The sequence below is a fragment of the Plecotus auritus genome (genome assembly GCF_963455305.1).
Source record: "Plecotus auritus genome assembly, chromosome: 8".
NCBI lineage: Eukaryota > Metazoa > Chordata > Mammalia > Chiroptera > Vespertilionidae > Plecotus > Plecotus auritus.
In genome coordinates, this window is record NC_137782.1 from 24,231,441 (window position 1) to 24,256,516 (window position 25,076).

Below are 25,076 nucleotides of genomic sequence, written 5' to 3' on the forward strand. Positions count from 1 at the left end.
GAAAGATTTTTGTGCTTATTCAGACTGAACCTCTGAACTTTCTGAAGGTTAAAAACCTTCATTTTCCCCCCTTGTCTTCCTGCTCTCCCCACAATAGCAAATTCAGATTTGCTGACTGCAATAAAAGGAGAAAGAACATAATCAAAACTGGCCCGGGGGACAATGCCTACAGATTCCAAACCTGCTGAGTGACGTGCCCATATTGCTGCAGCATTTGGGCACTCAATAGATTTTGTCTGATCTTTAGAAAATATGAGACTTCTTATAGCGTGAAAGTAGGCAATGGATTTGGTGCTCCCAGAATGCACTACCCTTCCACAGGAGAATACAGATCTTTTTGGATCCTGCTGCTCAGGCTCACCAAACACCCATCTCCTCCATAAGCCCCACATCTGCATAGAAGTGATATATTCAGATATGCTATCAGCATACAACAACACAGCGCAGATTATTATAGGCGCCAGTCCTTGTCGTCATCATCAGAACATAGGGGTGTGTTTTCGGCCCCCATGTGGACAAGGATAGAGGAAGGGGGTGGCAGAGATCTGAGTTCAGCTCTTATGAGCTAACACTGATTATCTCCCCGCTGAAACACATTCCAAAAGAAACACCAGGGTTTGAAAAGCTGTAAAACCAACAGGGGCAGCTCCACAACGAAATGCAAAACAATCTCTTCTCCAAGCCTTGAGAACGCATCAACATTGGCACCACAGAAAGAAAATACCTGGTTCCCTGCACAGGCTCCCTCCCCGGCCCCGAGGCCACCTACAGAATAGACAAGGAGTGCTCAAGCTGTGGTTCAAGCCCAGCAGGGCGGGCGTTGTCTGGGAGCTTGTTCAACATGCAGATTCTCAGGCCCTGTCCCATTTCCCCTGGGCTGAGCAGGAATCTCAGTTTTCCTAGCTCCCCAAGTGATATTCACTGAGGTCTGAAAACTCAGGGTAACCTATTTCCCAGACTTCATCCCAGCGAGGTGCAGCAATGGAATTTGGGAAGTCTAGTGGAGGAGATCAGCGTCTCAGCAGCAAGTCAGCTCAACCATAGGTCCCTCTCTGGCTGTGGGGACTTACCTTTTATGCCTGTGTCTAAGCCCCCATTATAGTTCTTATTTCTCATAACAGAATCCCTGGCTTTTACCCGGGGTCTCAAAAGCCTACATTCATGGCATCTCTGAAACCAAACCTGGACCTTGCCCGCTTTTTACCAGCCCTCCCTGGGCCTAGAGCAGTGGAATAAAACAGAATCCTCTGTGATGGTGGAGATGCTGCTCAGTTGGGTATCCACTAGCCACACATGGCTACTTAGTACTTGAAATGTGGACAGTACAACTAAGGAATTGAAGCTATAATTTAATTCAGTTTTAATTAATTTAAATATCCCACATAGCTCTGGCTGAGGCATTAGACAGCGTAGGTCTATAGTCTTGCCCTTGAATACTGCTTGTGTTACTGGGGCTGCTGCCCCTTGCCCTGCCCATGAATACGCCCTTTTTATGTTTATAATCTTTATAAATGGCGTAGTGAGCCTACATGTACTGGTAAAGAAGAGAATGCGTTGTGTTGTGAAAGGGGGTTAAGCACCCATTTCTTCTGCCTAGTGGTGGAGACTTTAAACTTTAAGCTGTCCTTTTCCTACTAAAAAGCCAGGGCTTTCAGGATCACTTCTCTCACCGCTGCCCGGAGGAGGCATCCGTCTGAGCAGCTGCAGCCAGCGAGAGCCAGCTTTGTGCAGAAGGTTTCTGCAGGAGAGCCATCCTCCTTGGATGCACTGGCTCAGGAGCACATCGGTGGATCAGGCTATTGAAATGTGCTGATGGAGTTCCGAATGCAAAGTCTGACCTTCGGGCAGTTGCAGACCCAGAGAGGGAGAGCCATCGGTTGTCAGCTGTGCAGGATCTGAGGCAAAGCAGTGATGCCAACTGTCATAGGGCCGGGGGCAGCATGAGAAGTAAAAGTCAGCAGAAAAAAAATGCTGGGAAAAAGTGAGACCTAGGAGAAGGCATCTTGCAGAGACACTGTGGCTCATGCAAAGGATTTCACCAGCTGCCCAGGGGGAGAGGATTAGCATTATAAGAACTAGCTACTTAGACTGTCCTTCCATCCATAGCCTGGCCTCTGTTTTCCTTGACACACTTGGCTGTGGTGACCTTCACCGTGAAGCCATTACCATCCATCCACCATCACTGCCAACATGGTCATACCCGCGGCCATAGTATCCCATAGCAGGGTTCCATTACTGAAGCCTCCCCTTCGACCATCTTACTCTCCAAATCCCTCTTCCGGTCTCTGCAGCCTCTCCCCACTTTGTACCCCTGTATGCGTTTTCAACAGTATCGAGGTTGTCTGGCCTTCAGTATCTGTTATCTGCACCTCTACCTTCACAGGCCTTTTAGATCAAGCTTGGACTCTATGCTCCATGCCCAAGCACTTTTGTTGATACCATCAGCTTTGTTTTCCCATGGGCCTGTATCAAATTGTGTGTCTCTTTTTGACGGTAAGACCTGCTCACAGTTCTTGGAGAAAATGAAACTGTACAATGTTGATCATCTTTCTTTTTTAAAAATGATTCTTCTTTTGGCTTTCATGTTTGAACTCTGCTTTGATTTTCTTCCACCTCTCTGGCCACACCTGCTCTGCCTGTGTGGTTCCTGGAGTGGCACAGATCTCTGTCTTGTCCCTCATCTCTTCTCATACACATTCTCCCTGGACGAGGTCATTCACTCAAACACCCCCTGAATATGAATCCCAATTCTCAAGCCCCTGCTCAGATGCCTCCCCAGCACCCCAGCCTTTTGGGATTTAAATAGTCCCTGTGGTAGGAGGTGAACATGACGACCACACTCTGCTTTCCTTCATGCCAGCAGCAGTCTCGTCTCCATCTCTCCAGATGGCAGACGGTCCAAAATAGAACACTCTTCCTTCTTCATGTTCCAGCAACTGCTCCTGCTCCCTTTAAAATATTCTTCCTGAAACACCTGCTCTTCTTCCTTGGTTTGAGCTTAAGGACTATAATCCAGAATCCGTCAACACCAGAGCCAATATTGCTAAGCTGGGTTGTTTGGGGGGCCGATAAAAGGAGACCTGCAATGCAACTAGGATGAGCAGATGTGGATGCAAAGCCACCTAAATTATTTGGGTGTCACCCTTCTTTCCTTTTCTTTGCCTGGATAATCGGATTGCGGTTCTGTACCACCCTCACCAGACTGACCCTGTCTCCTTGGTTAGTTTCACTGGTGGTACTTCTCTATCCCATTCATCATAGTTACATGACCCCTTAGTCGCCATATGTACACTGTGGAACAGCCCCACAGGGAACAGCTCTGCAGCCATATTTATCCCATTATTCCTTATTGCTGGTCATTTCTTTTTGTATCTGGCTCCTCCTCTTTTGCAACCTGGTGCAATGAAGTCCCAGCACACTTTCAGGCTTGGCGACAAGCGGTATGACTTGCAGAGCTAAGTCTCCTTGCCCATCCCCCAACTCCAAAGTGCAGTGCATCCCACTCCTCGTCTTCAGGCTCCAGAAAAGGTGGCCCAGAGAGCCAGGAACTAAGCAAAATCAATGACGTTTAGAGAAAGAGCATATAAATGTAATCTCAGTTTCTCCTCTCTCCCCACATGGACAGGGACTCATGAACTCCCCAGGCCACCCCACGTCAATAAGCCCTCCAACAGTTTCACTTGCCCATCCTAACTGGACACCATCGGAGGCTGCTGTCTGAGAACCAGATGGTAACGATGCCAGTTTTGCTCGCTGCAGCTCCATGGACCAGCAAAACCCTTCTGTGATTGTTTCATGTGCTCTCACTCCGGGCTTCACAGCTATCAAAGGGATCGTGGAAGAGATTTGGCAATTGTTTCCTTTTCTCCCCAATGACGTTTCTTATTTCTTTAAAAACTAGAGGCCTGGTGCACGGGTTCATGCTCTGGTGGGGTCCCTTGGGCTGGCTTGCGGGGGTTGGCCGAAACTGGCTCTCTGACATCCCCCGAGGGGTCCCAGATTGCGAGAGGGCACAATCCTTCTCCAGCTGATCAGAACTGGGCGAGATGGGCCGGACATACCCTGGAGCCCTCCCACGGTCCCTTCCCGGCCCGATCATGCACCCGTGGGGTCCTTTGAAGGCCAGGCCAGAGGACCCCACGGGTGCATGATTGGGCCAGGAAGGGACCGTGGGAGGGCTCCAGGGTATGTCTGGCCCATCTCGCCCAGTTCTGATCAGCTGGAGCCCAGCAGCAAGCTAATCTGCGAGTTGGAGCATCTGCCCCTGGTGGTCAGTGCGCATCATAGTGACTGGTTGAACAGTTGAACGAACAGTGGGAGACTTAGCATATTAGGCTTTTATATATATAGATTGGCTGGATCTCCAATCTATCCTGGAGCTCATGGTTACGTATTTCAGAGCCTATAGTGCTAACTAGCTGCACCTGTCAGATGCAAAAAGATCGTGAAGGCTCATCGGGGAGTGATAAGAACTGACAATGACCTCAGAAGCCATTTGCCATGTTCCATTGTCTACTAGTATTCCATCTGACATACCTCTCGTCCTCCAAGCTGGAGCGGCACCCTCTGTGTACCATGCCTCAGGCACCATGAAAGCAGTCCACACGTCCTAACTGCCTTGGAGAAGGTACCTCAGAGGCCCCAGTGCTCACCTGGTCCACACATCGGGTCCTTGTCCAATTGGTTGCTACCTCTCCCACTGGTTCCCAAGCCACCTTTACCATCATTGGCCTCTCCTGGACTTCCCTCCCTCAGTAATCCTCGGCTCAGAGAACGGTACCATCATCCACGCCAATGACCAACCCAGAAACATGGGAGTCACCTGGACAATGTCTTTTCCTTTACACCCACCACCAGCTCCATAGAAAAGTCACCACCTAGTCAACCTCCTTCAAGTCTGAGCTCCATCACCACTACTACTCTGACTGGGTTCATCCTCATTTCTCATCCTGACAACCATAACTGTCAGCTGGCCTCTCTGAGCCACTCTTGTCCCTCTGATCTATTCTCCACAATGATGTCTGAAAGACCTTTTAAAAAAAGTAAGATGGATCACCTTGTTCACTTGCTTAAAACCCCCTTTTTTGACTCCTCAATGCTTTTGGAATAAAAACAAAGACTGTGGTCTCTGGCTCTCTCTCCCAACCTCATCCTGTGCTTCTCGTCTTGTGTTTTCTACCCATTGCTGTCCTACTGGCCTCCTTTCAGTTTCTCTAACTTCGTCCCTGGACTGAGTCTGACCCTCCTCTTATAGGAAGGAGAGAGACGTAGAAGGAAAGAAAACCAATTAAGTGTGCATTGTCGAGCTGGCTCACATTTGGGAAATGGGCTCAATCCTAAAGGCAATGAGTGAGGAATAGTGTGGCACCAGCCTCAGAAGGGTCCATCTGAAGGACAGGAGGCAGGGCATGGATGCCTAGACTCCCCTCCCCCACTGGCTGAAGGTTGCCCCGACAGTGTTAAATCCTTTGCACTTCTGACCTGCCTGCTCAGACTGATGAAGATCCATGGGGCTTTGGAGAAAGCACCTAGGCAAAGCAGAAAAAGGCAGGACCTTGCAACTATCCATGGAACTGTCCAGCACAGCTACAGCTGAAAGCAGAGGGGAGTTGGTGACATGGACTCAATAAGAATTGGCTGCCGCTAGTAACAGCCTATCATCAGTGTCCATGGCTCCCTCTGCACAGAGCTGTCTCTACCATTAGGATTTCAGCTGCACGTGGGCCTGTTTTGATAATTTCTGGATCTTTAGTGCTCAGCAGTGTCTGGCACATGGTTGTTTGTTCAAATTCAAATTAGATATTTACTGACTTAATTAGTTAATGAATTGATAAACAAATGAACGAGGTAACAGACAGACCTGACTCATCTCCTAGGATCTGGTCTCACCTCTCCTGCTTGGTGTGCTTCTGTCTACGCACTCTGTGCCCAATATCTATAAGATCTCAGTTGAGGGAGCTCATGTGGATCCCCATGCCCCTTCCTGAGGGGGATTTGGATCTTCTCTGTTTTGATTTCACACCCTAAGGAGCCATCTCCTCCAACTTAAGGGTACAGCTGACCTTATCTTGCTGGTCCTTCAGCAGTTGAGACACCCTAGCCCTGTCTGCTTGGTTTGGTGTTTGTGAAAGGTGCTCAAATCTCAGGATCAATTGTTAAGGTAACATTGTTTCAAGGATTTGGGGACAACCTTGGAGATAACTGCACATTCCCTGATGTGTCACATGCTTGCCAACACCTGGCATGTGACCGAGCTCCTGTGGTGTGGGAGGAGCCCAGCACACAGGCACCAGCTTACAGCAGGGCTCCAAGAGCGCCCCATCCCATAGCTATGGGGCAGGCAGGTGCTCCTGTCCCAGCAGCATGGCCATGCTAAGGAACAAGTTGAATAACTGCCAATTGTACTTTACACACTTTAGCTGATTGGATCTTCAAAACAATCTGTGACCTGGTAATGTATTCCCATTTTACCAACAAGCAGCCTGAAGTTCAGAGAAAGTAAGTAACTGGCCCACGGGTGCCCCATGAGTCAACTGCATCCGATTTGATCTGCTTCCAGGAGCTGTCCCAAAGTACCAACTGGCACGTCTGCTGTGGCGGGAAGAGCCTGAGAGATGGAAGGCCATAGTCAGGGCCACACAGGAGGTCACAGGTTGGTAGAGATGGAAAACGCAAGTCCCTGCCAGAGGAGTGGCCAGGACAGAGTGGGAGCCCGAGGAGGAGCCGGTGCCTTCTGCTGCAGGATGGGAATGGTCCTGGATGTGCCTACCAGATGTTCCCCCCACACCTGTCAAGACAAAGACCAATCCCCAAGTGAAGGCCTTCTTTACCTGGCCCCTGCAGCTTCGTTGACGCTCCCCCGCTCTCTGCTGCAGCCCACGGTGGTCCCAGGAACACACTGTACACCTTCTCTGCCTTGGCTCTTGCATAGGCTGCTTCCTCCTGGGTCACATGCTTCCCTTCATCACTAAGCACACTCCCCCTCATCCGACTGGTCCCAGTTCAGGCAACACTGCCTCCAAAAAGCTCTTCCTGCCCTGAGCCACCAGGCTAAGGATGAATGCCTGTGCACCTGAACTCTCAGGAACCTCTAGCCAAGTCCACAGGCTCATCAGCATTTTTTTTTCTTTTTCTGAATGTTCTTCCTAAAGACCTGCACCATCTAAATTGGTAGCCACTAGCCACAACCTGAAAAAAATCAATTCCTCAGTCATATTTTAAGTGCTCAACAGCCACATGTAGTTAGTGGTGACTATTTGGACAACACAGAGATAGGACATTTTCATCACGGCAGGAAGTTCCATTGGACAGCAACTACAGATCAGGGGGCAGCTGACGCAGGGCCTGTGAAGTGCACCTGCACAGTCCCAGCACCTGGCTCCTGCCAGGTGTGCAAAACAGCTGTGCTGATTTACTCACTTATGTTTTTGTTTTGTTTTATTTTTAGTATCTACTAAATGCCAGACACTGTCCCCAGGCAAGGGGATCTATTAGTGTCAAGCCTACCCATTTCTTGAAGCTCAGAGTCTAGTGAGGAACACACATGAAATAAACCCAGAGAAAACATGCAACACATGTGTAGCCCAATAAAAAGCTCAGGAAGGAATGATGAAGAAAGCACACAGGGCACTTGAGCAAAGTCTGGTAAGAGGGCAAAGCGAAAGGAAATAAAACCAGAAATGGGTTAGGGCCAGATTCTGATGGGCCTTGAATTCCATGCTAAGAAGCTTGAACTTAAATGTGGTAGAAAGCCAGTGACCCATTTAAGAATTTTAAGCAGAAAAGTTAACTTGATCCAATTTGTGCATCTGAAGGACCATTCCAGCAGCTTGTGGGGGGTGGATAAAGATGATAAATGTTTGCCAGGGAAACCAGCAAGGCGCCCTGGCAGGCTAGGAGGGGGCGGGGGGGGGGCAGGTGAGAGAAGAAAGAGCTAATTCTCAAGCTGAGTATGAGGTTGAGTGGATGGGCACCCTGACTGACTGGGTGAGAAGGAGAGGGTGGGGGGGAGAAAGGGGTGCCTCTAAGGAAGCCAGCTGGGGACCCAGGGGAGGGTCTGCTACAGAATCCGGGGCTCTTCCCGGCTCTACTTCAGGGACTGCATTAGGGGTGATTAATTCATGGCCAAGTTACTTTCTGAGGAAGGTTACTACAGATACATCAGCATGACAGGTGGGGCGTGGAGGAAGAAGGCCCGGCGTGTTCAAGTCAGAGCTGAATATTAGATTCTAGTCACTGTTTGATTGATCTTTTAAGCAATTCTGGGATTCTGTCACTTAAAAACCAATAAATCTTTGAAGGCCTGGGGATAGCAATGCAAAAGCAATAAATCTCTATTGTGGAGTATTAGAAATATAGGCCAAGCTGCCGACGTGGTTTGGCTGGAGAGAGGAGGGTGCGGGAGCCCCACAGGCAGTTTTCCCTCCCCACCTCCCCTCCTCGCCTCCGGCCCGCTCAGTTCCACCAGACAGAGTCAGACCCAAGGGGCTCCCAAGGGGCAGCAAGGGGCTGAGCAGGGGCCGGAGTATGCTGAGCAGGGACAGAGCCCTGCTGGCGAGGCCTGGGGGTTGGGGCTCAGCTATGTTGCTGTTTGAGGACAGGCAGACCCCACTCAGAGAGAGACATGCTGAGGTTCAAGTTAAGGCTCGCTCACACAACCCAGAGTGAAGGGCTCTGAGGCATCCTTTCACCTCCCCCTCACTTCCGAGCTGACAGCATCTCCATTGAATGGTTACTCAGTCATCACTCAACGTCCCAGGCATGGGAAACACAGAACCTTCTAGGGGAGCAATGAACGCCAAGGCAGGAAGTGAGGGCCATGTCCTGGCTGTACCGGTAACAAGCTTGGTGACCTTGGGCCAGTCATTTAACACCTTAGAATACAGCTTCATCTTCAGAAATGGAGATGGTGTTTCCACCCAGCTGACCTACTGTAAATGGTAATCAGATGATTCAATGAAATTAAAGGAACTATCAACTATGAAACAGGATCCCAGGCATCCTTGACCCCATGCATCGAGTAAGCTCTTCATGTGCTGCAGTCACGGACTTTGTCATTTTCTCAATTCTCCTCTTCCTTGACCTGCGGAACTCCACAGGGGCCCCCCTGTGCTCATCTCTCTAGCCAGTCCTCTCCTCTCAACCAACACAGTCACTTCCTTCCTGGCCTTGTCTTGCCGGTCCAGTTTCATTATCTTGTTTGTTTCCCTGCTTAAGGCCCCTGCTCCCTGCCCCATTCCCAGGAACACTTACTGGATGCTAAGCCTCAGGACAGGTGTGCGCCTGTCCCGTTTCCTGCTATAACCCACATATCTCCCGCTCCTGGGACACAGCAAATGCACAATTTGTTGAATGACCTATTGGTCAACTGCCTCCCAACTGGGCATCATAGTGTCCTGACCTCAAGGTGAAAAAGAGCTAAGGTAACGGAAATCTATTGTGATGCAGCCACTGCTGTCGTGAGAGCTGTCCTGAAAGACTTGCTGGGTGGCACTGGTTAGTCTCTTGCCCTTTTTGTCAAAGGCCCAAGCAACAGTCTGAAAATAAATCCGAAAAGGAGTGTATCCATCCTCAATGATCCAGAGCCTTGGAAAGAAATGCAGCCAGACCTCTCCACACACAAAGCATTGCCCCTTTGAGCAGTGACATTTATTTTCATTTTTTCCCATGGTAATGTCACCGAAATATGTCATGCACAGCTTCCTCCTAGGGAGGTGCTAGGATCTAGTGCAGTGGTCAGCAAACTCATTAGTCAACAGAGCCAAATATCAACAGTGCAACGATTGAAATTTCTTTTGAGAGCCAAATTTTTTAAACTTAAACTTCTTCTAATGCCACTTCTTCAAAATAGACTTGCCCAGGCTGTGGTATTTTGTGGAAGAGCCACACTCAAGGGGCCAAAGAGCCGCATGTGGCTCGCGAGCCACAGTTTGCCGACCACTGCTCTAGTGGAAAGAGGGTTGGCTTAGTGTCAGTTCCCATAACTGCAAAATGGAGAGACTGCTATTGCCATGTTGTGAGGATACTGTTTATTTATGGGGACAGGCACGCAGCAAGCCCTTGCTCATTAGATGGAAGCTAGCAGGTCCTTTGCACTTGAAAACATGCAGCCTAATGCTACATTTTTTGGGGGGGTGAGCCAGGAACAATGGATGAACAACCGTGGCTGTGAGGAGCTGCAGCATGCAGACCTCCTAATTTCTTGAGTTCCTATGTCAGTTTTATAGAGTTCTCCTGTTTTTTGTTGTTGTTATTGTTGTTTTTTTTTTGCTCCCTGCCAACTGTCATTTTTCATTGCTCCTGGGCACTTCCATTCCCACCTCTCAATTTACTGTGGTCTTAGGATGCATGAGATTACCAAACAGATGGGCAAGCTAAGAGCATGCAGGCTCAAGGGAAAGTGCAAGGGGCTTCTCTCTGTGGGAACTGGAAGAGTTTTTCCAGGAACGTCTGTTTGGGCTGCTCAGAGGCCCCCTTTGCTGGTCTCTGGAGTCAGGCAGGCCTGGATCCTAGTCCCAGCTTCATCAATTGTGGGCTCTGTGACTGAATTTCAGCTTCCTCATTTCTAACAGAAAGATCCTACCCTTAGGTTAGTCAAGGTTAAATTCCGGGAACACAGTAGTTGCTCAATAAACTGTGGTGCTAATTACTTTGATGAGTTTTCAGAGTTTCATGGACATATAATCTGATTTACCCTGAGGATGGGACTCTAGTCCTCTGTACAAACTTTAACTTTATGCTGCTGGACCCATATTGCTTATTTCTCAGTACAATTTAAAAAAGTTTTTTGGAAACTTTGTGCTGGAAAGAAGTTAGGGATCTTAAGGAAAAAAGCAAAGGCTTTCCATCCCCACCATAGAATCAGGGTCTCGAAAAGTTTTGTAAATTTGAATAGGAAGGAAGCAGGCAACACTGTGACCTTGTGGCAGGATAGATTTCTCAAAATCCATTTTGAACAGACCTTCCTAAGTTCCAAAGAAAAGCAGAAAAGCCAACGAAGAAACTAACTCTGACTTGCTGTGGCTTACCTCTATATGTTATTTAGCCTCTATGGAATCATTACCCTCTGTACTTTCCAGATAAGCAAAATTCAGGCTCAGAAAGATTAAGTATCTTGTCCAAGGTTGCACAGCAGTGTTCTGAACCCAGGCTCCCTGTCACTAAGCTCCCATCCTTTTCATTGTCCCATAGAGGAGGCTGTGGGGAGTGGACTGAATCCATACCCACCAGGAAGCCACGGTGGAGCCAGGTGGCAAGGTCCCTCTGTAGGTAGTTTTGTAGGCTTGCAGAGTGAAAGGGGATACCTGGGTCAACTATGTACAAGTCCTGGGTGTGGGGTCAGCTGCTAATGGTTTGTGCAACATTGGATACACTGTTTCTCTTTTCTGGGCCCTATTTTGCCATCTGGAAAGCTTTCCAATATTTTTGAAACATGGCCAGTGCTGCTTCCTAAAGAGGCACAAGCTGTGAAAGGGAGGCAGGCAAAGGTGGCCGAAGTGCAACACGTGATTTAGCACCTGGAGGACCTGCGTTCAGTCTCAGCTTCCCTACTTATTGTCTGTGTACTCATGGGAATTTCTGAGCCTGAGGATGAGAATAATAATATCTGAAAAGGAAGATAATAATATCTCGGTGTATAGACAGAATTGCATGACAATGTTGCATGAAAGTAACAGGAATAAAATCAAGTAATTCAGTAGCTATTTGGTGTAAGAGCCACCACCTGCCTGGGCTCACCACAGCCAGGTCAGTCCCTCAACAACCTATGCACAGGAGACAAGGCAAGAGTTCTCAGCTCAGGTGTCCCACAAACACTACACACGCCTGCTGCAAGGTCTGAAGATTCACCTGACTTGGAACAGAACATTGTTCAAAGCCCACGAAATTGAGGGGAACTTACTAATTGTGGGCAACTGATTGGATCTGCTGCACTGCCTATAATTTCTGGGTAGAGTTGGATCCAGGTGGGAAAACAGATAACTAGACCATCTCAATAGCCTCCTTCCTGGCTGGTCTCCTAGTCTCCAGTTTCATAAAAGTCACACTGCATATGGCTCCCCAGGGCTCCTCAGAGAAACCTGAGCATCTCAAACATGGCCCCACTGCCACCGCCACTGCTGCCTTCATCTTTATGCCGAAGCAGACATAACCACTCCTGGCTGCTCCCAGGACAGCAGGCTGCTTCTGTCCCCCATGCCTTTGCTCACGCTGAATCCTCTTACTGCTTTGGCAAAATCTCATACAACATTTAAGATCTAGCTCAGTGTCACCTCCTCTGGGAACTCACCCCTCCGAGCCCTCATCACGACCAAGGCACATCTCCGTATGCATTCACTGTGTTGTAATTATGTTTTCATGTGTCTGTCTCCCCAGTGAGAGTCTGGCTTTCTTTCGACCATGAGTTCATGGCTAGTCCACTGCTGTCTCCTAAGCAGTTAGACAGTCCCTGGCACAAAGGGAGTGCCCCATACATACTTGTTGAATGGCTAAGTAAATGAATCATTTTTATCCCCTGTGGCCCTCCCCTTCCGGGCATCTAAGGTATTCAATGCATGCTTGTTGAACTGGACTGAGCCCATTTGAAAGCTGTTTCACCCAACACTCTGCTTGATTTCAAGGGACTGCCGCCCTTTGATCGCTGAGCAAAGCTAGCAGTCAAGCTCGGAGCTGCTGCCCCTGTGCAAAGTGTAGCTGGTTTAAAAGAGATGCCCACCTTCCTTGTAGCCACGTGCCAGGACTTTGCACTGGGACAGCTCAGCCATGGAGAGGCTTTTATCGCCTGGACCATAAACATGCTCCTGACCCCTAGCAGCCTCTTGCAAAAATCAGCAGTCGGGTTCGGACTTCAAGCCCCAATGGGGAACCCTGGCACTCTAAGGCCCTACGCTGGCCCACCCCACAGGTCTGGCCCCATTCATGTCTCTGAGCAGGCAGGATTCAGAGTTCAGCAAGTTTATTAATGCCAGTCAGACATGGAAAGATAATCTGGGCAGGAGACTCTGTCTCCAGGCTCCCAACCCACTAAATACATTTACTGTCCATGTGTTCCAGAAGGTTCTCTCCCAGCCTCCTCAGGTCTGCCTCGGCATGCTCCCTCAGAATCGGTTCCAACACCCATTGTGCAGAGAGAGGCTCCTGGCTCAGGGGCCGGCTGAACTGGGTGTGGGCTTCTGGCCCTCCTCCTCCAGGAAGCCTGGCTCCTGGCCAGTCCTGGCCCGGGCACTGATGGTGACATGCCTCAGTGGGAGGCATGCCTGGTGCAGAGAAGGGAAGCTGTGAACTCCAGACGAAGGCACCTCCTACCTGACAGGGGCTCCCCGGGACTGAGCAGGCTTCAGCATCACCGTGATGGTCGTATCCGTTTCGTTGAGTGGGGTGTCTGTGTCATACTCGGGCATCGATGGAGCTGGGCAGAGAACAGAGAGAGTGTGGAGCTCAGCACAGGTCCCAAGCCCCACTCACGGGGGTGAAATCCTAGACCATCCTGACTGTGTAGCATTCATTCATTCATTCATTCCCCTTGAGGCCACCCCTATGACACTCAGGATGACTGACTGGAAGGAGGACGTTTGGGGAAGCTTAGATGAGAGTCACATGGCATCCCAGGATTTCAGCAAAGAAGATCCTGACCTCCAACCAGGCTGAGGGTTCCTTCAAGGTGCTGCAGAGCCTGGGGAAGGGTGGCAGAGATGTGGCCAATAACCCCCAGAAATAAAAAAGTCCCATATGAATAAACAGATAAATGCAGGAAATATAAGTCCTCAATAAAGATGTGAGTGCAGTCAACCTTGTTAAGCACATTAAAAATGTAAATTACAACAGTGATGAGTGATTCTTCTTTTTTTTTTTTTTCTCATGAGACCCTCCTCATCCCCAACCCCTCAGGAGTGAAACTCACTTTGATCCCTGGGGAAGGTAGCCATTTGTATTAAGAGCTATTAAAATCCACATCCCTTTTAATTCAGTATTTCAATTTCTGGAATTTAATCCCAAAGTTATAATCCAAACCGATGAATTAAACTTTATTCTGTAGCATGTTTATTGAAGCCTTATTTTATAAAATCATGGAAGCCCCAAATATATCCAACCACAGGGGAATGTTTAATTAAATTACGTCCATCCGCTTGACAGAACATTATAATGAAAGCAATGTAGCAACATGGAAAATGCTTATGGTATAAACAGAAGTGAAAACATTAAGCGACCAAAAACACCATGGGTCTGTTATGCAAAATATGTATGCATGCCGACCAGAATTGCATAGATATTCTGAAACAATATAAATTGTAGAAAAGGCTCTTAGGTAATTCTGCCTGATGCTGACTGATGGTAGAAGGGGCCCTACTGGAGACTGCAGGGGAAATCACGGACCATTGTGACTTTGTAACATTCATTCATTCATCAGACACTTCATGAAGACCTCTGCTGGGCCCTACCGTGCTAAAAGGAATATTCCTGAAAATAAATCACATTTTTACAAGCCAATGTGTCTGAAAAAAAATAAAGTACTACTTAATGCAACTGTGTAGTCTAATTTTTGGTGAATCGCGCAGTATGCCCTCTGGTCTAATTAGTATAACTTTTACGCATTAGGAAGTGTGTGCACTGGGTTTTCTTTGTGAGACCACAGAGGTAACATAGGAGGGACAGCATCGTCTTGATCTCCAGTACCACACGGCAACAGCTGGCTCCAGCCTTTTTTCTTTTTCTTTTTTTTTTTTAAATATATTTTATTGATTTTTTACAGAGAGGAAGGGAGAGGGATAGAGAGTTAGAAACATCGATGAGAGAGAAACATCGATCAGCTGCCTTTTGCACACCCCCCACTGGGGATGTGCCCGCAACCAAGCGGCCTTTTTTCACTCCCAGGAAAATGAGGCATGGGGAAAAACAAAGCAGCAACCACTTTCTGAGAGAGATACCTGAAATTTTGGTGGCGATCCTAGTGGTGACGGGGGGCCCGAAGCCCTTTGCTGTGCTGGCCTTGATGGTGAAGGAGTAGGTGGTCCCTGGGTACAGACCCACAAAGAGGTGGTGGGTTTCATTCCGCAGCTTGAACACCTTCCCCCTCTGGCTGGAGAGGTCAGCACTTGGGTCCAGGGAGCCAACAGCCTTATAGTTGATCTGCACAACAAGCAAGCAAGCAAACCCATTAACACCTGGCTCAGGAAGCTGGACAGCGCTCACGTGGAGGGACCTCAGGGGAGGAAAGGAGAAGTCACGTGGGCTTGGTCAGTGAGTTCTGATGCTGCTGTCCACCTTACAGGTTACCCAGCCTCGAAACCAGCCACCGCCGGCCCTCTGCACCACCGCTGCCCCACAGAAACACAACCACGCCACAGGCAAGCTGTTTAGTTTCCTAGTGGTCACATTGAAATACAAATAAAGTAAAAAACTTAAATATTATATTTTGTCAAACCTAATATATGCAAAATATTTCAACCTGTAATTTACAGAAAGTTACTGAGATATATATTTTTTTAAATATATTTTATTGATTTTTTACAGAGAGGAAGGGAGAGGGATAGAGAGCGAGAAACATCGATGAGAGAGAAACATGGATCAGCTGCCTCCTGCACACCTCCCAATAGGGATGTGCCTGCAACCAAGGCACATGCCCTTGACCGGAATCGAACCCGGGACCCTTCAGTCCGCAGGCTGACACTCTATCCACTGAGCCAAACTGGTTTCGGCATGAGATATTTTATATTCATATTTTATAATATGAATAAATATAGTCTATATGTATTCACATGAATTCTAAGACATCTCATATGTAGTTTGCCCATGGCACCTCTCCATTCGTACTGACACATTTCGAAGTGTAGTAGTCCTGCGTGGCTAGCGGCCACCACATTGGACAGCGTATCTGTGAGAGAGAGGCATCTCAAGAAGAATTATTTGGATAGTTAAAAATGCAGTCCTCACCCCTTACTGCAGGTGACGTCATCTGCATTTTTCTCATGCATTACACTGCTTGTCTTCCCCCAACCTTGGGGGCATCGGGATACTTAATTCTCATCTTAGCGATGCAGAAACCGAGGCTCGGTTTGAAACAACTTGCATTAAATCAGCATTTCTCAACATATCTATGGGGAAGGCCCAGTTCTGAGATTCCTAATCCATTGCACACGCATGATAATCCAAAGACCACATCACATGTGACTCGTCATGTGAGTCTGGCGATATAGCCAGACTGGTCTACCCTCTGTGCAAGAAGACATGTCCCTTGACTGTGCACTTGGATGTCACAGCAATGCCAAGGCACTATAGAAGGCTCACGCTCAAGTTCTGCACTTAACCTGCTGTGAAAGTAACCAAATGGTTGCCATCCTGGCACTGGCTCCATGGATCACACTTGGAGTACTTACGTTTCTAAATTAAACATTGGTGAATGTGGCAAATACAGGCTTTTTTGTCTATTTATTTTATCTAGTTTGTTCTATTAAAATATATTATTAGAGCATAAAACACACAGAAAACTCTACAGCTCAATGAATTTTTACTAACTGGGCACAGTCGTATAATCAGCACCCAATTGAGAGGACATTACCAGACCCCAAATTTCCCCCTCGCGCCACTTCAATCCTTACCCACCACCCATGGCAAGGTACCCTTTATCCTTGCCTCTAACGGCACACGGTTGTTTTGTCTGCTGCTGAACTTTATGAGAATGGAGTCACACAGGGTGTTCTTCAGTGTCTGGCCTCTTTCGCTCCACATTATGCCGTGAGATTCACGCTGCTACATGAGATGCACGTGCAGCTGCAGACTGTGCGCTCTCGTAGTTGTTCAGTATTCAGTCATGGGCCCAGGACCACATCCAGGCCCCTTAGACTCGAAAACCTGTGCTCTTTCTTCTAAACTAGGGTCCTCGGTCTGGCCTGTGGGGATCGGACTGAAACCAGCTCTCTGACATCCCCCAAGGGGTCTCGGATTGTGAGAGGGTGCAGGCCAGGTTGTGGGACCCCACTGGTGCATGACTGAGGCCAGGGAGGGACCGCGGGAGGGCTCCAGCATGTGTCCGGTCTGTCTTGCCCAGACCGTACTGGCTGGACCCCAGCAGCAAGCTAACCTACTGGTCGAGGCATCTGGTGGTCAGTGCACATCATAGCGACTGGTTGAACCGTGGAACGAATGGTCGACACTTAGCATATTAGGCTTTTATTATATAGGACCCCCCTGTCCCACTGGGAGACACACTGCATCAATGGAAGGGCACCTTTATTCATTCACTTAGTGTTCCTTCATTAATGTTTCCCATATAGCCCTGGATTCTAGGACCTGCATGGGGTGCTGCTGGGTCCCCAAATGAATACAAGTTAGACCCCATCCTCGGGGTCTTCTCTTCTAGAGCGAGGTAAGTCAACTCCACAGCACCTATGTCACTTTGTTCTCCACCATGAATGTCCTATGCTTGACAGGAAGGCCACACTCAGGCGGAAAAGGGAACACACCCATTCACTTCAAAACTAAGCAGTTCTTTCTTTCTGGCAAGGGTATCAAACGTTTTCGGAGAAAGAGGTAACTTGTCTCTCTTGTATGAAGCGCTGTAGCAGTTGAGGCCACGTGTCTAGGAGAAAGGCCAGCTTCTGCCTGCAGCAGAGTGAGCCCAGGAGAAGAAATGCCCAGAATTGAAGGATTTGGGCATTTTGCAAGCAGAGACTGGGCAGGTCCAGCCCTTGTCAGGCAAGCGACACACGTCTGCCTCTTTGCTCGAGGGCTTTGTGCTTAGGCGCTGGCAGGAAGTGCCTGGCAGTGAACACCCACTGGAAGGATGGGATGTGGGTCACGCCTTTCCCAGGCCCCTCTTGCCTCTGCAGCCCCCTAGGGGGCTTCCCCAAGGGAGTCTCCTCCTCTGGCTCCACAGGGAGCTGGGTGGGAAGCATACCCACCATTGGTTACCTTCCTTTCTCTTCCCCACCCCCTCGTGTCTTTTAAACTTCTCAGTAATCACTGGAATTCAAACCTTAGTCTCAGGGGTCTGCATCTGAGAAACACCTAACTAAGACAACACAGGGGGTATCACCGGGCAGAACTGAACTAATGCCCGAGGATGATAGGGATTCAGAGCAGGGAAAAGAGTGTTCCAGGTTCTGGGTTGAGGGAGCTGCCTGAGCAAAGGCCCTGGTTGGAAAAGGCTCCTGAGTACTGAGGAAAGCCCAGTGTGACTGCAGAGTGGTGAGCAAATGGGTGAGGAAAGCCCAGTGTGACTGCAGAGTGGTGAGCAAATGGGGGAGTTGAGGGTTCAGTGTGCAGCTGGACTCCAGGTGTCCCCAGTGGCAGGAGGAGGAACAGGTTCAGAGAACTCTGCCTGTGGCTGGGAACCCCAGACCACAGGAGGGGAAGACATGCATATGCATCCTTTTGAAATCTCTCCCTAGTCCCCCTGGCTGGGCTGGTGGCAACTGCATTGATATACAGGCACTGGGAGGTAAAGCTCATGCCTTATTTACTAGCCAATTCCTTTCCTGCCCTCCAAATTCAATCCAGAAGGAACTCAATTTCCACCAAGCTGTCAATATAATCTACCGTGTTCCCCTGCTCTCCTAACCTTTCCTGGTATTACAGGATCCTCACTTACTTGTAATGAAACACTATGAATAAATCAATGTATGTTAATATAGCGTGTCTTCAATTTTTTATGGAGGGCTTCACCAAGCCGAATCCCCGCTGCTTTGTCAGAAACCGTCTTTGAAAAAATTAAACTTGTAAGTTTTATGAACTTGCAACTTGTGGGGGCTCAGGCTGGGGAGGGAAAGAAGGAAGGTGAGAAAAATGGAATGGGATGGAGCTATGGCCATAAAATACCTAATGCAATGTGAATCTTCATTTGGAAGAAGAGAAAGAGAGAGATTTGTTGGACCAGCAAACATAAAATAAAGGGTGAGCTGGGGAAAGGGTGCTGAGCTGCATGTCAACACGGACTCCAGGGACTGGGCTCCGGCTGCAACAATGTGATCGAGGCCACCCAGTCTCTTCTGGTCTCCATCAGTGGGATCCCAGGAGCCAGAGTGAGGACTTCAAAATGAGAATCCAATCACGCCATCCCTTAGAATCCACAGCTCTCCGGATTCAGACCACATTGCTATCCCATGGTCTTCATCAGCTCATGCCATGAGTTGGCCTCTCTTGGGCTCCCTCTTGCAGCCTAGGCCTTATCACAGTGTCAAAAATGAGCCATGGTCCTTTTTGCTATAGGACCTCTGCACAAGCTGTTCTGTCAACACAAAACACTGTTTTCCTTCCCATGCCTCCTTCTCACCTAGTTCATGACTCCTCATCCTTAGATCTTACTTGAAATGATACTTGTCATGAGCACCTTCCCTGACCCCCACATCCTCCATGTACCCAGAGTCACAACTCTCCTCTTTGAACTGTGAATTTTACATTTAGTCATGCAATTATTTCATTGTGAGTCCCTTTCCCACTATCCCAGGGGTTGCAAAAGTAAAGCCTTAAAGCCAAACTCGGTCCCTTATCTGGTTTTGTAAATAAAAATGTATTGTCACATAGCTGTGCCATTCATGTATGTTTTATCTTTGGCTGCTTAGACACGACAATGGCAGAATTAAGTCGTTGCGACTGAGACCCCATGGCCCACACAATCATGAATATTTTCTCTCTGGTCCTGTGTAGAAAGCGGTGGATGACTCCTGTACTAGACTTTAAGCTCCAAGAGGGCAAAGATCTTACCTGGTTTTTGTTACATATTTCTTCCTTTTGCATGGGTAAATGAATGATCAAACTAGCTATGTGGCTTGAAACATTTGCTTAACCTCTCTGAGTCTTGGGATCCTTAAGGGATAAATAATAATTTTAATGCAACTTTAGCCTTTGCATCAAGGCTCCATCAATGGAGCAAAGAACAAGTAGCTCTTCTACCCTGAACTGAAGAGGCAGGGACAAGAGAGGCAGGGAGAACAGAAGGAAACGGTTTCCTTTGAAGAGCCCCGTCAGGAAGAACTTGAACATGCGTAGAATGGGCCATGCTGTGCTCCAGGCACTGGGCTCGGTACGGTGTAAGACTCTGTAGTCCCATGTTCAGATAGAGCAGTGGTCGGCAAACTCATTAGTCAACAAAGCCAAATATCAACAGTACAATGATTGAAATTTCTTTTGAGAGCCAAATTTATTAAACTTAAACTTCTTCTAATGCCACTTCTTCAAAATAGACTCACCCAGGCCGCAGTATTTTGGGGAAGAGCCACACTCAAGGGACCAAAGAGCTGCATGTGGCTCGCGAGCCGCGGTTTGCCAACCACTGAGATAGAGCATCTGTCTGACAAGACTCAGGTTCTGAGGATGAGATGGTACATGGGAGTTAAGGGAAGATAAGAGATAATGATGAGGGATGCAGCCAGGACTCAAGAGCAGCTGATCAGAAGATGCAATCATGACAACAACACCATTTGGAGCACTTGCTATGTGCGAAGCACTGTGAGAGGGGTTTCGCATAAAAATCGCCTTGTTTAAGCCTCAAAAAATGGTATGAATTCGTTATGGTTATTCCCATTCCTCTGCTGAGGAAGCTGAGGCCAAAGGAGGTGACATGCTCAACACCTGAGCAGAGGTGAGGGCAGCTATGTGTGTGATTGTGTGGCCTGCTGGAAGAATGGAGGGAAATCCACAGCTCATGAAGTGTTCTCTGCTGCCTCAACTTCACCATAGTAGGTGCCGTGATGTGACAAAAACTTGGATAAGTCTATTCACACACCCAGGGATGCCTTGGGAGGACCAGAGGGCTGTAAAAAGGGCTCCCTCCCAAATAGATGACCCCATATTGAGGAAACACATATAGCATCAATTGTCATATATAATGGGTCACAACCTGCCCACCTGAGCTTGACATTCCAGAAACATCCTCTATAGCTTTTACTATATCCATGGTGCCTTCATTCTAAACCCTTTGGGGGAGAGGGGAGTCAGCACCTTAAGTTATCCATCCACCTGCTCCCAAATTTCTCCAAATGGTTTCCAACTCAGATTCTGCAATTCTCAACACAGTAGAGTATTAATAAGACTACATGTAAAATAGATCAACATGGAAAGTTCATTGTATAAAGGGTTAAATTCATTTAATTTTCTGTAAACTCAAAACACTGGTTAAAATATTTACTTCCTTTTTTGATCTACAGTGCAGGGATGGTCTTTGCTATCTTGGTGACCTCCAAGGCAAACGCACAAAAGGAGACCAGTTCAAGGTAATCTCTACTTGACAGAAGTGTAGTGTTGACTCATTGATTTCCTAGCAATTTAAAAATAACATGGGAACACATTCCTTCTGAAAAACAGTGAGAATGCACAGATGGTCACAATGCACATGTCCGTGACTTCTTGCCCATGGGCCCTCATTGTTCCTAGAGAGCCTTGGACTATGATAACAGCAGGAAAAAAAGATTATGACTGACATGTGTACTGCTGTGCCTGGTGTTTCCAGTACTATTGAGCCAGTGAGGGTGCAGGGACCTGCCACTTTTGTGGCCAGACAGTGAATGCTTTTGTTCTATTGAGATGAATTCATTCTCTCAGCCAACAGATGTTCACTGAGAACCCACTCGGTACTAGACTTTAATCTGGGCTCCGAAGAGATATCAATGAAGAAATCCTTGTTCCTGACAGGATTGATGGATATTGCAGGGAACGAAGTCTTTTTGGGAACACAGATCTGGGAGCAACCAGTTCTGCCAGGCAGAGTAAGGACAGCTTCCCAAAGAAGCTGCCAGAGGGCTGGGCTGGGCCAGCGGTCCTCAACCTGGACTCCAGAGCATAGAATGCCCCAGGGGCTTTCTAAAAAGTATCAATGCCTGACCCCACCCCAGGTTAATTGAATCCATGCTGTGGATACACATGCCTGGGCATTGGCACATGTTGAAGCTCTCCAGAGATTCGATTGGACAGCCATGGCTGAGAGTACTGGAGCTGAGTCCTACGGCATGAAGGGACTAAGCTAAACTACAAAAGGCAGCACATGCCAGGGAAAACTTTCCTTACCATTCAATTCAATTATAATGGCTGTAGGCAGGATTCACTGATGAATCTGAAGTTGGTGGGTGAAACAATATTCCTATGGGTTTATCTTCCCCAGATTTCCTAGCTACTGTTGTGGTGGTTTCATCATAAAACCACAAATTCTTTGACATCTCCCAGAAGGAAGGTCCTAATTCCTCTCTCCTTGAATGTGGGCTCTCTTGGAAAGAACATGGGAAAATAATAGTTTTAAAGTGGAGAGACCTGGAAGACATGACCTTAACCAAGTGGTCAAGATCAACACTGTCAATGATAAATAAGGTTGAGATTAAGGGCCCTCTGGCATGATGTGATGAGAAGGGTATATACCCTTTGTGGTCTTTTTTACCCCCAGAATCTCAGTCCATTAATGAGAAAACATCAGACAAACACTGAGTACTCTTAGAAAATGTCAGTCATGAAAACAAGGAGAGATTGAGAAACTGTCACCAATTGAAGGAGAATGAGGAGGCATGACACCTAAATGCTATGCAGGAACCTAGGAGGGAGAATAGGACATCTGCAGAAAAACATAGAAAATCAGGAAGAAACAAAACAACAACAAAAAGGTGTGGATGTTTAGTCCATCGTAATGCACAGACATGAATTCTCCATTTTGACCCATATGCTATGGCTATGTGAGATGCTAGCATTCAGCAAAGTTGTGGGAAGGGTAGAGAACTCTCTGCATTATTTTTGCAACTTTTCTGTACATTCAGAATTATTTCAAAAGAAAACATTTAAGAAACAACAACAAAAAGGTGGCCTGCTGGTTTGGGCACTTGTGAGGTCTTTGTGGCTGCAGAATAGAATCTACAACAGCGTCTCCTTGAGCTCTTGACTTGTGCTGAGCACTGGGGAGCCTATAGAAACTTCCAGTACAGTGAGGGGGCCAGGGGGGCCACAGGGATGAAGGACTACTGCTCTGAAGGAAGGGGAAGTGATTCTTGGGAGCATATAATAGAGAAGACCTCTGGGGCCAGGAAGTCTTCCTGCAAAGCTGTTCACCAGATGAAGGAGGTGGGAGAAAGGTGGGAGGGAGTAATGGGAAATGGAGGAGAGTGAAGCAATAGGAAGCCTGAGAGATGCGCTTGGGCGGGATGACTACTGGGTTCTGTGATGCTTTTGTACAAAGTAGGAAAAGGCCCCTCTCCAGGCCAATACAGTCCCCCCTCCATCCTAGTCCCCTACACTTCCGAGAGCTGAGAGGGTCTTTGTGAGAACAAAAAGAAGTCTTTCTCGTGCCTCATCATATTCCTCATCAGACACAGCCCAGAGCTCAGTGCATTCCCTCCTTTAGTGGTGTGTTTCTGTGTTATACACAAACTATGCAACAGTATGTGGCTGCCATATATTGAGGCCAGGTCAGGAAAGGCTTTATGTGAGTACTCAAGGGCTTGGATTTTATCGTGAGGATAATATGGAACTAGAGGGAAGGTGGGTTATCCACAGGGGTGAAGGGTCATTCCTGGATTCAGCAACAGATCTACTGAAATTGAGGCCTGGAGACAAGAGAGCATCGGTGTTAGAGGTACTCACTGAAGGGCGCATCCCAGACCTACTGACCAAAGTGTTGAGGGTAGGGGGCAGGACTCAGATCTGCAGGTGATTCTCATGCATGTCAAATTTCGAGATGCACATTCTCTGGCAAGGGGAACAGAACCACTTGGACCAGAGGAACAGAGCCACTTTGGAGGGTCTGGCTCTCACCCAGAGGGCAGGTGGCAATGAGGGCCTGGCTCAGACTGGAAACTGAGGGGATGAAGAGAAGGAAGTAGACTTGAGAGCCATTGAGTCCTGGGTAGTGAGGGATGAGGTCCTTAGAGATGTAGGAATAAGAGAGAGCCAACACATGGCACCAGGCCTCAGGGGAGATGAGCCTTCTACCGGAAACTATCTGTGAATGTCCAGGAGCCTGATCCTCCTGATGATGCTGGCGTTCAGGAATGAGAAGAGTTGGGAAGGGAAGACCATTGGATTTCAGCCTTGCAGAACCATGTGGAAGCCTAGATCCACCATTTTCCAGGAGATGAGTGATTACTCACCAGCCAAGGGGCCCTATTAACAACTGGATGAGCAGCAAACCCCTGGGCAGGGCTGCCAGGCTTCTTGGTTTCCCAAGCTGAGTTCCAGGTCAGACTCCGACTCCGGGCTTGGCTGGCTGTGCCAGGACTGCCTCGGCTGTGCTCCTTGCCCAGGGCTGCCAGCACAGGGGACAATGCTGGCAATCTACCCAGCCTGAGAGCCCTGCTACCGCCCTGCAGGGATCTGAGGTCCTCAGGGACCAAAGAGGCATTGCAGAAGGGAAATGGGCTTGTTAGCCCACCATGGCTTTTGCAGATTCCCAGTCAATGCCATGTGGTCTGACTTCAGTGGGTTTCCTGGTGGTTTTGGGATCAAACACCAGGAGAAAGCAAGCTCGGAATCCAGCTGGCCCAGGGTCATTCCTATTCACCATCTATCAACCAACTGCAAGGTTGGCAGTAGGCGATAACAAGAATTAACATATATTGAGTGCTGATCATGCGCCCACTCTTTCCCTAAATCACCACCCTGCCCCCAGCTCTCAGACAGACTTTGATGGGGGGGGGGGTCCTCTTGTTAATACACATCCCCCAAACTTACCTCTGGGCTACTGTCAGTCTATTCCCCCCGCTCCACCTCCTGACTCATGGGAGGGATATTTTGACAGTTTCCCTTTTTCAAATTGCTCTGAACTTCAAAGACACAGACAGGTTCCCATAACAGGGCCACCATCAACTCTGTTGGCTCTAAGCAGCCTCTCACTAAAATGTCATAATGCAGTTTAATAATATGAAGCTTAAACGTCTTTTCAGCTTTCAATCTCATGATGGGGTGTCCAGGGTGCGATGATTTTGTTATTTTCACAGAAACTTTCTTGCTTAATGAGTCTGTCTGTGATATTCCCAATTGCTTGCAGTCTGCACTGCCATATTTCTTGGGTTTTTAAATGTGAGCAGATTGCCTTCCAACGTCACACTCAACTGATTTCTGTTCTGCTGAGTTTAACCCGGTTACATTGCTAAGTTGCGTGACCAATTCCTCTA

The 25,076-nt window shown here is 48.1% G+C and overlaps 1 protein-coding gene across 19 annotated transcripts in view; it reads right to left on the bottom strand.

The window, feature by feature from the left end:
• The window catches only part of PTPRT (protein tyrosine phosphatase receptor type T), a gene marked incomplete at its 3' end in the record, with an annotated part of 976,718 nt that overhangs the window by 225,637 nt on the left and 726,005 nt on the right, over positions 1 to 25,076 (bottom strand). For all 19 annotated transcript variants that reach the window (XM_080686646.1, XM_080686642.1, XM_080686645.1 and 16 more), the window contains exons 10-11: positions 14,922 to 15,123; positions 13,303 to 13,405 (exon numbers count right to left, since the gene is read on the bottom strand). In XM_080686646.1, the coding sequence (XP_080542772.1) occupies positions 13,303 to 13,405; positions 14,922 to 15,123 (305 nt within the window). The remainder of the gene's footprint in view (positions 1 to 13,302; positions 13,406 to 14,921; positions 15,124 to 25,076) is intronic.